Source organism: Larus michahellis, chromosome 4, assembly GCF_964199755.1.
Source record: "Larus michahellis chromosome 4, bLarMic1.1, whole genome shotgun sequence".
Taxonomy (NCBI): domain Eukaryota; kingdom Metazoa; phylum Chordata; class Aves; order Charadriiformes; family Laridae; genus Larus; species Larus michahellis.
Window position 1 is genome coordinate 50,968,314 of NC_133899.1, and position 12,787 is coordinate 50,981,100.

At 38.1% G+C, this 12,787-nt stretch overlaps 1 protein-coding gene across 3 annotated transcripts in view; it reads right to left on the reverse strand.

The window, feature by feature from the left end:
• Nucleotides 1–5,279: 5,279 nt before the first annotated feature.
• Nucleotides 5,280–12,787, reverse strand: part of TTBK2 (tau tubulin kinase 2) — a 99,037-nt gene continuing 91,529 nt past the window's right edge. For all 3 annotated transcript variants that reach the window (XM_074584689.1, XM_074584688.1, XM_074584690.1), the window contains 2 exons: nt 7,021–8,294; nt 5,280–6,029 (listed from right to left, as the gene is read on the reverse strand). In XM_074584689.1, coding sequence (XP_074440790.1) covers nt 5,561–6,029; nt 7,021–8,294 — 1,743 coding nt within the window. In that variant the 3' untranslated portion in view covers nt 5,280–5,560. The remainder of the gene's footprint in view (nt 6,030–7,020; nt 8,295–12,787) is intronic.

The following is a 12,787-nucleotide window of genomic DNA, read 5'->3' on the forward strand; positions in this document are numbered from 1 at the left end:
GAAAATGAGTGATTCAATAAACTTTTTGGCATTTGACAGTATCTTAAAATAACTCCAGACAGTTATTACACAATTCAGGTTGACTTCTATAGCATTTCTCTTTTACAAATGTTATATGTAGGGAAAAGGAAGACTGGCTTCAAGCGGACAGCTGAGGTATTCTCGCGTGAGGTGCATGTTTATGCAATTTGCACGTATTAGCTAAGAACTGTATGACCTATGCCTACATACTGCGTGTCGTCTAAATGCTGAACCTCCCTTCCTTTTACCAGCGTTACTGGTTACTGAAAATTGCAGAAATTGCAACCAACGACATGCGGGCCAAAAGCAAAACAGCAAACAAAACCCTTCAGTTCACTGCCTACTTGATTAGCTACAAGTAGAAGAATAAAAACACTGTTCCACAAGTTTCAGAAATAGGAATGAGCATCCAAAGCTTTTACCAGTTGAAGAAAGGAGTCATGGATAATCGTCAAGGCTTTTACTTATATAGCTGACAGTTCTCTTACCAGTCCTTACAGCGGAAAAGCCTACAGAGAATGCACCACGGGGAATCACGGTGTTAACCTAAGACACCTACGCAGCCCATTGCTCACTGGAATCGCCAAAAAGGGCATGGCTCTCGTTGCCTCATAGGATCAGTCCTGCTTGAAAAAAATAATGTATTATGCACCTATAATGAGAAACCAACGTGACTTTGAGCTCTCTTTCATTCTCCTATTCCTTTTCAGAAGATTCCTTTTTCATTTTACATATATATAAAAATTGGAGGCACGTATCTCTAGTTTGCCATTAGAACCTTTTAAGAAATTGGAATAATCGATTTCTTCTTACCAGAATTTATGCCTCTTAGTGTTCTACAAAAACGTCCAATTCATGATGGAAAAATTCCGTTTACAAGAAAGAGTCTGTACTTTTAAGTCTGGCTTTGTCTACATTCTCATTAAAAAGAAAATATTTTTTAGAAACATTACAGTCAACCATTGCATAAATGATGCTGCAATAAGAAGGACTGATGGGAATTTTGCCCAAGGAGGACTACAGGATCAGGCCTTCTCATATGGAAGAGGGACAGAATCAGAATTAGGGCACAGAGGAGATCCGAGCAAATCAAAGCAAAACAGGCCTCGGCTCACTCTGGCAAATGAATTCCAGTAAATAGGATGCAATAGCTGAGACTGTTCCTATCTATATGTATATACACACATATGTATGTATGTATATTTGTTTCTATATAATATACAGTATCTATATAAGTGTATATATAGATACACTTATGTACAAATGCATATTTATAGATATAAAATAAAAATTGTGTGTTTTCCCAGCTATAGTTAATACCGTAATTCTACAAATTGTAAATGATAGAGCTCTTGCAAGTCTTTTTCAGATGAAAAATCTTTCAAGCTATTTTTAAATATAATGGACCGGATCCTTCCCTTTACATCAAGACTGCTTAGTGAGGTATGCGAGAAAGCTTGATCTCATACATGCAGACTTCAAGGCATGAACGCGTCCAGATTTCCCAAGACAGGATGTGGCGGGTGGCTATAATGAAAGCCCCGTGTCACCCCCCAGGGGTTTGCCTCCTGAATATTTGTACGTAACTAGCAGTTAAGACCTCGTATTGCTCCTGCCTTTGAGCAGTGAAATTTTCTATGCTTACCCATCCTGCTTCAGCAGTGGAAAGGTGCCTAGCATCATACAACTTGCCAGTGTTGCTCTACTGTATCACACCTTCTATTACTTTTAACAGAGTATTACCGAAGTAATAATTGGCATTTGTAATTAATAATGAGGCTTATTAATATTACTATAGATTTTTGAGGTTGCAACTTGGATTCATTATACCATGCAATATTGCAGCACAAAAGTCTGCACGAAATGTTCAGTCTTTTCAAGTTCTATTTTCGTTAAAAGGCATCATGCCTCATTTTCTCTAAAAAATGCTCCAAAGTGCTGGCCACGACACAGGAAACACTATAAAGAGGAAAGGCGTGCACAGCATCTGCATCTGCTCCATGTCACGGCGCCATTGTACCGCCCCCCAAAGAAATGGAGGCTTGAAGAGGACAAAGCAACAGCTCCTTCAGTGATATTGTTTCCCAGATAAAACCCCCATGTCAGAGGTTGTGTGCGTGCTATGCAGAATAACTGTAACCATTTTGTACAATGGAGAAAGATTTTCCCCGTCCCTGAAAATTTCTTGCAGATAACCCTCCGTAAACCATTCATTCATACTCTGCACAAGGGCCACGCGCGTGTACATTGGTGGTTTTATGCAGAGTCAGTTGCATATTCAAATATTTAAGCTTACATAGTTCTTGATGATTATACAGGCCTTCCAGAAATACTAAGCTAATATTTATGTGTGAGTTGATCAGCTGACCGTTACCTAACTACATTAACTGATTGCTACATTAGACTACAGTAAGCAATTCTGTAAACTTCTGGGGGGAGGGTATCAAGCAATAAAAAACTCCAGAAGAGCGCATAGTTCAAGATAAGTTATTCATAATCATCCCTCCATTCATATCTTCATTATTTTCTCACTAGATCCTGTTGAATCCACAGCAAAAAGCAACTGGGGATAAACAGTCCTTTCACCTTTTTCTGCAGTAAAAGCAGCCTGGGTCATCAATCACTATTGATACCTCTTTCTCTGTTTTGGCATAGATTACTATTTTTACATTGGCAAGTCGTTCAAGTACAAGTGAATTTCTACAGCATTGATTTATTTTACATAGTAATGTGTAACAATGGACAAGTTTGTACTTTGAAGACAGCATAAAAAAAAAATCTTTAGGTGTTATATTTTCTCGTCTGTAAAGCAATTACCTGTTTCTGGATCCTGCTACACTGGAGAGAAAATATAAACACCCCAACTTCAGCATTTCAGGCAAGGATGCGTGAGGTTGGTACCTCTTAAAAGTGACCATGTAAGTGTAGGAATAAGCTTACGAGACCATAATAAATGCTTTTTGGAAATAAGGGAAAGGATACCAAAAATAATCATAGGTTGCCACACCACCTTAACAAATAATTCCAGCAGTGCCCAGGGCGGAAATATCACAATGGGAGCAAATTCTCTTTATGCTATGCCATAAGGAAACATGAGGAAAAGAGGAAGGAAAAGACGGAATTTGTTATTGTCACATTCATCTCTTAGGTACTCATTGACTGTCACTGCTCCTATATGACTAGCATTCATAACAATTAAGAACCCACATTTTGAAATAAAAATGAGTAACTACAAGCCCTATCTGTAATAAAAAATAAAAATACCTTTGAGTCTCCGTTCTTGTTCCATATGCAAATGCACACACGAAATTATAAAGAAAAAAAGCAAGCTGCAAGATGAAACATTGGCTGGTTGAGAAATCATCAGTCCTCCAATCTTGTACCAAGGTATAAAGGCTATTAGAATTTGTGCATTCCAGAAATTTTTGGGGGGAAAACAGTAGATGTAATGCCAAAAGTATTCAGGAACTAACAGAAAGGGAACTGTATTATTTGTGGCCCATAAATTACAAATGAAAATTGAGAAAGAATGAGTTTATATAAGCATATACATATATGTATATATATAAATATTTATATTATATAATTTACCATGAGGACATGCAATTATTAGTATAGCACCTATTATACAATATAATACAAAGGAATAGGACTTTCCAATGGTACAATTTCTTCAGAAAAAGCAGGTTTACCCTACCTATTGCATTCATCTGTAGTGCTTGAAACCTGAATGAAATTAAGGTTCCACACTGTGCTACATTACGTACAGGAAACAATATACATAATCATTGTAAGAAAAAAAAGAAAGAAATCAACATAGTCTGACAAAGCAAGTGAAATTCAGTGCAGCTCCAGGGCAGCTTTAATGCAGCATTAGAATGTGTTAGCTCAGAGACAAAATATTCCCTTTTTAATCCAAAGGTATTCATTTGGCAGAGGTTAAATAAAAAAAGCACAGATGCTGGCTGGAGAGGCATATGGCTACAGCAAGCAGATCAGTAACTAACAAGTCTCCTATGCATCCAGTGTCCCCACAACAGGAATCATTAGGGAGAGCTGGCTGCACCTTTTTCTCAGGCTTGTGTTCCTGTGTGTTACTATTCTGACCCACTATTCTCTTCTGAAAATAGTAAAAGGGGCTATACCATTACGTTCCCTACAGAGGTCCTGTAGAGCACAAGAAATTATCAAGTAACTACCAAACAAAGTCGGAAGAATTAGACACCATGGACTTTACTGCCAGACAATGAAGTTTGGCTACCAAAAAAACATTTGGGCAAAAGAATGACAAGAATCCAACATAAAAAATACCTCAGATTGCTTTCTGTATATTTTGCTTTGATGACTAATATTCTTACCCAGTTTTCCTAAGAGTATTAAGTGTATTTCTGTCACCTATAACCTGCCAAGTTCATGAAGTAGACAGTCTCCTCATCTGTGTTTCACCTTTCATATTTTTATAAAACAAATGACTAAAACAGCAGATCTTGGCTGGTAATCATCTCTGCACAGTAAGATCAGTGGTTTAAGTGATCTGTAACTAATGGAGAAACAAAAGCCAGCAGTAACAAGGGTTCTTTTTTCAGTTGAGTTAAGGGAAAAAAGGTACTTCTGTTTTCTAACATTTCCTAACTCACATTGCAATTTGTTGTCAATCTGCAACATTCAGTGAAATGCAGACATCTCCTCCTTTCTCTCATTTCCTAGACAGGAATGCTTTTCCAAATTCTACCGAACACATTTTGAAGACCCCCACTATGACTCCCAAAGAAGTTTATGATATAGAACTGAGAACTAGCTTCTTGGATCCCAATTAGCAGTAAACAAACTTATAAAGAATATAGCTATAAAAACATCTTGGCAAATTTTAATATTAATTTTTTAAATATCATCAGCGTCAAGAAGGGGCAAGGTATATGATACTTCCCTAGGTAAAAAAATCTGTGCCATGGTAGATAGGGGACAGGATGAGCACTGAATGACTCAAGAGATGTGTGCAGCTCAAAATGGAAGAGACTTATAAGGTCTTCATCGTCTTCTAAACTGTGTGCTTTTTTAACACTGCGAAGACATGCTTCAGCAGTACTTGTCTCCCAAATGGTGATGTCATTTTGGGAATAACCGTTTCAGGCTTTCTTACATACTCAAAGAGTATGTAAAGCCTTAAATAATTAGGCCAAATCTTCTAGCTAGGTAAACTAAAAACATAGAAATAAATACCCTTTTAAAACACTCACCTTAAGAGATTTTTTTTTTTTACTCTAAATACATTGCACCTCTTTGACTACCTAGTCATTCTTATCCTGGCCTCTGCTTTCCCTCTCACGGATCTGCTTGCTGCCTGCTCTTAGGCAATGCCACTTATTTACACAGTATGCTTTCTCATGAATAGTTTATGACGCTTACTTTCTTTAAAAAGCGCAGATTCAACACCTTTCTTTTAATATACTTTTTTAGATTATTTTTTTAAATACACAGTACACAGACACAACATGCATCAGATTTAGGAGGCGGCTTTATACCTGTCAAGGCCCAGTTCCTATCTGCTAAGCTTAGTGGTTGATTTGCTCTTTCCTGTGGGAGTCTTAGTGTTTGGGGAATGGTGGAAGGAACTGCCAGATCCCTTCAGACCATTCTTGCTTGGTTTGTTGCAGCAGTGCTCTTGTTGGCAGGATCTCCTAGAAGATGAGGAGCCTGAATGACTAGGAGGTGATTTACTCCTCCCAAGATGTGGGGATGAACTCCTCTGATCATGATGGGGTCTCCCAGCCCGGGACGGAGAAGAACTGGCAGTACGGGGTAAAGAAGAGCTCCTAGGGGAGGCACTGGGACTGCGTCGGGGAATGACAGGGCTTTTGGGTGGTGTTTTTGGACTATGTGGAGATCCTGGACTCTTACACTGGGTAGAACTCCTTGGTCTTTGAGATCCATTCTGCAGGATTTGAGCCAGACGAGAGATAAGATCTGAGTCCGAGCTGCTACTCCCTAGGACTCTGTATCTGCGTAACCTTGAGAAGAAACGAAGAAAAATTATTTCTCTTCCCATCTATTCACCAAAGTTCATATAGAAACACAGAATTATTGGAAACTAGCGATGAGCTTACATTGCAGAACAGACACCTGGAGCTAAACTGTCCTATAAGGTGTTTGGATCTAGGCTTTGGCTTCTGTGTTGTTCAAACACAGTATTTATATTTGCATAAAGTCACTAACATAAACAGTCTAAGTGTTTACAGGATAATTGAAATTTCCTGGTGGTGCTAGCACCAGTGCACTGAAGTGTGGTGCTTATCACCTCTGTTCCGGAGGGGTACATCCATTCCTGCACGCCATCAATACACTCCATACACAATTTTAAGGGATGACAAGGCACGCAACAACCTCCTTCAGAGGATTTCGCATGACTGTATCAAAATTCTCCTTATCTGGTAATGTAGACACTGAAGAAACTAGATCATGGATGTCTGTATATAGAATTGGCAAAGGAGGACTTGTAGAATTCACTCTGCCCTCCTTTATTAGTCGTTTTTACTTAGCCATGATCTGAGCATAGCTAACTAACTCAATACTGATGGCTGGAATCTCAAAACCCAAATACTTAAAATGTCTACTATAAAAACAGTTTAATTTTCAAATTGCTAGATATGACAGATCCTATTGATTTTTCTGGGTTTGCAAATAATCAACAGTTCCAGAAAAGTGACCCCACTTAAAAAAAAAAAAAGTAAAGATTTAGTTATAGATTGACAGGTTTCAAAATACTGAATACACATCTCTTGAGGTATAAGATTTAACAGTGAAGCAGGCTCATTCTTGTGTAAGAGCCTCTCCTCATTCATTCTCCAACAAGGTAAGATTTCTCGGAGAACTGACGCCCAGCATTTTAAAAAAAATAGTTAAAGGATGGAAATTCTACAGGATTACATCCTGCACACTAACTGCAGTCTAGCTCAAATCCATTTTCAACCTGAAAACCTATTTCTATTTTCTCTGCATTACCTAGCTTCTACCCCAGGTCTAGTAGGTGGTTTTCCTGGTGGTGGCCGAGGAAAGAACTGAGCTGAACTTGAACTGGTGACTTGATCAGCGGTTGCCCAGGACACTGGCCTTGGAATCTTGCTTTTTCTGGACTGAGGGCTGCTTGGAGATAAAGAGCTATCTTCCATCTGCTTGCTGAGATGAGAGTCCAGTGTCAATCTAGAAAATGAGGATAAGACATCATCCTCAGAAAACTGTACTGGAGCAGCAGCCATTTTTTCCTCCAGTGACTTATCAGAGGCACTTGAGAGGTCACCAAGGAAAGATTTGAGCTGTCTCTTTTCCATAAGTAGTCTGACCAAGTCTGTCTGATGGGCCTTTTTTAGAAGAAGCTTTTCCTTTGCTGAAACAGGAGAAGAGGACTCTGAGGTTGAGTCTATCTCTTGTGCTAAAACTGGAATTCGGCTCTGCCTGAATACAAAAGGAGATTTAACTAAGTCCTTCTTAGATCGATGAGAATTCCCATTTTCAGAAATGCAGTGGAATAACTCTCCATTTCTGGGAGCATTTTTCTCTTTTTTGTCCTCCTGGTGCAAAAAAGTAGTAAGGGCCACTTGGTGGCATTTCAAGTCTTGGATATGGACTTCTTCCTTATTAGAATGAAAACCATTTTCCTGAACTGGTGCTATTTTGCTTCCCTGTCTATTAACATGTGGTTTGGTAAGTCTTGATGGAGAAACTTCTGATGTTTTAGGTGCTATCGACTTCAGAATCTCATCTTGATTTGGCACCAAACAGATGGGCCTTGGCTTTGATTCTTCAGCAGCTTCGGTATTTGTTAGAGGTTCTTCCTCTGCAGATTTTGAGTTTCCTGGCAAAGAATTATTCTGTTCTTTGCTTAGCACATCAATGGCGTCCTCAGAAACCACTGGAAGCCTTTCTTCTTCAGCATCCTCTACAGGAATATTTTCAAGTTCTTTCTCTTCCTGTATCCCACTATTTTGTTCAGGTAGGTCCTTTTGGCCACAGTCCGGGACGCTGACACATTCTTTGACAAGTCCTTCCCTGTCAAGCACCTCTTGGTTGATATTTAGTACCAAATCTGGTCTGCTGGCACTATCCGGAAGTGCATCTTCTGTCCCAACCAAACCTGGCAAACTTTCCTTTGGAGAGGAAAGTTCCACGGTGTGTTCCATAGACTGAGCATCTTGCTCTCTTTTCTCTAGCTGGGGACCATAATGAAAGCTCTCCGAAACAGACTGTGTGGATGCCACTGAAGGTCTGGGTATTGTTATCTGCATTAGAAAATTAGAGAAGGAAAAGGTGAGAAAGGCAGGAATGTCATACAGACAACATTCTTTAAATAGCATTTTTGATTCCATGTCTTCAAGATACATTATGTAACAATTCCTACGAATCACAATGTTCAAATAATACCTAACTTCATAATTTACATCTGGATAATTGGGGGGAAATAAATCAACCCACTACCATCCCAAGACAGAAACGTGTAACAGGTAAAAACAAACATAATCTCAGTGGAGAATACTGCAGTTACCAAGTAACCCTCCTGGAAATGAGATCCAGCCTAACAGGTAGGCTTTTTATTTATTTTACATTAGTTTGAATACTCTTAGAATAAGCTGCATATAAATGTAAAATCTTGAACAAGTACACAACAATATTTTTAGACAAGTACAGAAGACAAAGAACACAGTGAGATCTAGATTTGGGAACGGACTTAAATTTCAATTTAGGCAAAATTTTGATACTCTGTTAACAAAACAATTAATAAAAAACTTTATTTACCTAATTAAATATATCCATACCCATAATACTGACATTTTTGTCCAGAAAAACTTTCCTGAATACCCAAATTTTAGCTATTACCTTCCCTATGGAAGCTTATGCCTCATTTTAAGTAAGCAACCTGGTTAGGACAACTCCTTACCTAAGGCTGTTAAGAGATTCACAAACTAAATATTCACACATCTAAATCCCCTAACGGGTATAATCCAATAGACGCGCTTTAAGCACTCCTAAAACCTGTACATAGTATTGAGTCAGAGTCCCTTTGAAAAACTGTTGGTTATGATGAGCGCTGCCTCTAGTACGTAGCTTAACTGTTAGAGCATATGTCCATGAAATGGGAAACCTGCACTCTCCCCTCCTGAGGGACATAAGCCCACTTCCCCCAGTTCCCATCAAGTATGGACAAAACCAGAATGGAGTTGCTTCTCACCTTCCCCATTGAAGTCAGGCGACTGCACAGACAGAAACGCAAGAGTGATGAGGTCAGAGGGTGAGAAAGCACACGCAAAAGTGAGAGGAGTTTTACCTCTATGGCCAAGGGAGGAACGCACCCTCAGGTGGAGTCCTAGCTTCTGGTTTATACATATTGGATTGAGTCATTTGGTATAAACAGTGAAAAAAAAAAAACACCAAGGGGCGTCCCTTATATCTTTCTCTACATGGACAGAGAGTTCAGCTCCTTCTTTCCTTGTATTCTTTAGCCTCATGAATCTGACAGAGTTTGTAATACTGAACAGAAGGTGGAAGACTGGAGTCTGAGTTTGGACATAAAGGCTTTCTTGATGCACTGATGGCAGAAGTGACGACTGTTTCCAGTGTTGTCAGGATTCTGCCATGTTACAAGACAGATTTCATTTGACCTTGTTGCAGAAATTATACATGCTGCTGAGCTTAATGGGCTTTTGCAAGAGCAAGTACATTGGTACTACTGGGTGGTAGAAACAAAGCTCATCAGTCAGAACCCATAACAATTTACAGTGTGTACTCAATACTTAAAAATACAGAACAACTCTCCAAAATAAGAAATGGGAACTGAGAGTGAAGGAGATATACTCAGATTTCCCATGAGAGCATAACAGCCTAATTGAAATTCTTGCAGATTTCTTTTTTTTGCATTTTCTTCATAGCCCTGTATAACAAAATCTCCATCATTGTGGGTGCACATTTACCTCCATGAAACACAAACATTCAACTGATATTATAAACAGTTCACTAGAACAAAACATGAAACACAAAACACAGGCATAAAGCTGAATTAAGAGAGGACAATTACTTACGTTCAAGAAATTATTTCTATACTATAAAGTGTATACTAAATCACTCTAATTTACCTAATGCAGTTACTGGACCTTAACCTAAAAATGTGGAATCATATTTTTGAGAAATTTGGAATAAAATTTGGAGAAAAAGATTATCTGTTAGGCTACAGCGGTATTTTTCACCAGGAGGGTGGAAAGAGCAGAAATGTAAGATAATTGAACTCTTATTTTCCCAAGTAGACCTAAACTGTCTGTAGCATCTTCCCCAAGTTGAGATTTATTGAACTAAGGATAAAAAAACAGAGACCTACAGCAAGGGTCTACTTTTTGTCTCCCTCATAATTTGTTCTCAAGTTTGGGCCAATACAGTCCCTTCATGTTTGCTGAATTAAAATGGTGGATTGAGAAATAAAGTTTCTCAAGTTACTTGGTTTTGGCAAAAGAATCCTCCACATCTCCTCTTACTGTCAGTCTGGGTTTTTTCCTCTGAAAGAAACACCACTTCCCTCTTGAGTTAGGGAATCCAAGCACATCAGTTCAGCTACAGGAAGAACAGAGGAAGTAGAATTTTTCTTTAAAGCACCTTTTCATGATTAGGTCAATTAGTGTCTAAATCTTGAGTGTTAAACAAAAATGGTTTCCATACATCTCTTAGTAAGTTGCTCTGAGGCAATATATTTCCAGGTATCATACACTGAAGGACTTGCTTTCATATGACAGAGGAACATGTTTTGGCCTGTCACACAAAAATCATCAGATCTCCTAGAAATTCTCAAGTACAAGCTGGGTAGAAGTGGGTTCATGGAATTTTAATGCAATATTGTTCTTGGAATAACATGTTCAGATTTTGGAGAGATCACTTGGGTATTTGCTGTCCACACAGCTCTGTCTCCAGCTTGTTTCAATACCTTGTTCTCCAGGGCTGCAGACGACATCTCCAAAGTAAGGAAATCTGGTAAAATATTTCATTTTCCAAACTTTTCACTTGATGAACTAGTCTGGTTGCCAATTCAAATAACCCAGGAATCAAAAAAGAAGGAGTTGTCTTCCACATATCTGAATAAGGATGGCTTCCCTTAGAATGGAGTGGTTCTGGTGTCCTCTCAATTTTCAAAGCTAGGACTAGCTATTTGCTTTTAGGAGGATATTTACCTTCTTAGTAGATTTCCAGAAGGGCTGCAATTGCATTTAAATCCTCCTTTGCTCAAATATGTTTACATGGAAACTCTATTTTCCTTGTGACCTCTCTCATATGTCAATTCTTTGTTAGGTGAAACCAGCTCTGATCTGAAATCTATTTACATTTTTAAACAGACTTCATATCCTTTGCCACATCTGGAGACAGAATTTCTGAGTCTTTCAGGCCTATCTTGGCCAACCCAGATTTAACCCCTACACCGAAGAAATAGAAGAGTAAGCTTGTTGAACAACCTACAATAGAACAGGCAGGAGCTATACATGAAAGAAAATAATTGAACAAATGGAGGAAAGAAAAGGATACTGGATGACTAAGTATCATCAAAGACTCAGTATTACTGAGTACTTCACAGTTCAGAAATGGCTTTTTGAACACATACATCACCTCCTTGATTTGAGTTCACTAACAAACAAAAGTTTGTTTTCTCAGATGGTCAATAAGCCTCTTATTAGTATTCTCAAAGCACAAGAATTAAATTATATCCCTGTTGGGATTGATATTTCACCTATATGTGCAAGAAATTTAATTGAGTAATCATACAGAAGTGCCTTTAATGCAAGGCTTGCTACAACTTCAGGTGCAGCTTTAAGAGAGAACAAAAGAGCAAGGCAAATTTTTAAAAAAATCTGTGAATGTATATGACAAAACAGAACTTGTATAGAACTGAACCCTGTTAAATCACAGAATCATAGAATGGTTTGGGTTGGAAGGGATACAAATGCTTTAATTTGTAAGAACTTGGATGTAATAGTCAATTGAATAGACAATCCTCCTAAGGCTCCTTATAAAATTTCTTTGGGTAAAGCATCAGCTTCTTTACAAGGCTGGCCACTACAGATAACTTCACGATTCACACTATGCCATATTCTAATTAAAATAACAAGCGGAAATTTTTAATCTCTTAAAACAATTTAAAAAAAAAAAAATTATAATCATGTAGCCTTAATTATCCCAGAAATAGTCTTCTCGCTCTCTTGTTTGTGAAAGCTTGCAAAACAGAAGTGATAATCAAAGAGTCTGAGAAGGGCTGATCCCGAGACATGCAAAATACCCCCATTTAAATTATCATTTAGTCTAACTCAGGGAGATGGAAATTTCAAGGTTGTTCAATGCATATCTAGTTACAAAACAAATAATACATGCCTAATATGTAAAATTAAAAAACCCCATCTTAATCATAAATAATCCTCATACTGTCTTTTCTTCTGCCACTAATTAAAATCTTATCCTATGGCTAATCACATCAATTTTGTAAAACACTGTACCTGAGGAACAAAGATTACAATGTGATGTGGGCAATTCATCTAAGAAGAAAAATGTGGGGAGCATAATTTAAAACGCTGCCTCTCAGCTCACTATGATAATCAGTTTATAACACTACCCAATTATTGCAATTCCCATATTTCAATAGCAGTTACGTGATACAGCAAATTACTGAGACAATATATAGAACAATGAATTTGAGGTCCTCCTTTCATGCCGAAATACTTGAATGAAATTATTACCACTACAGCCTTGA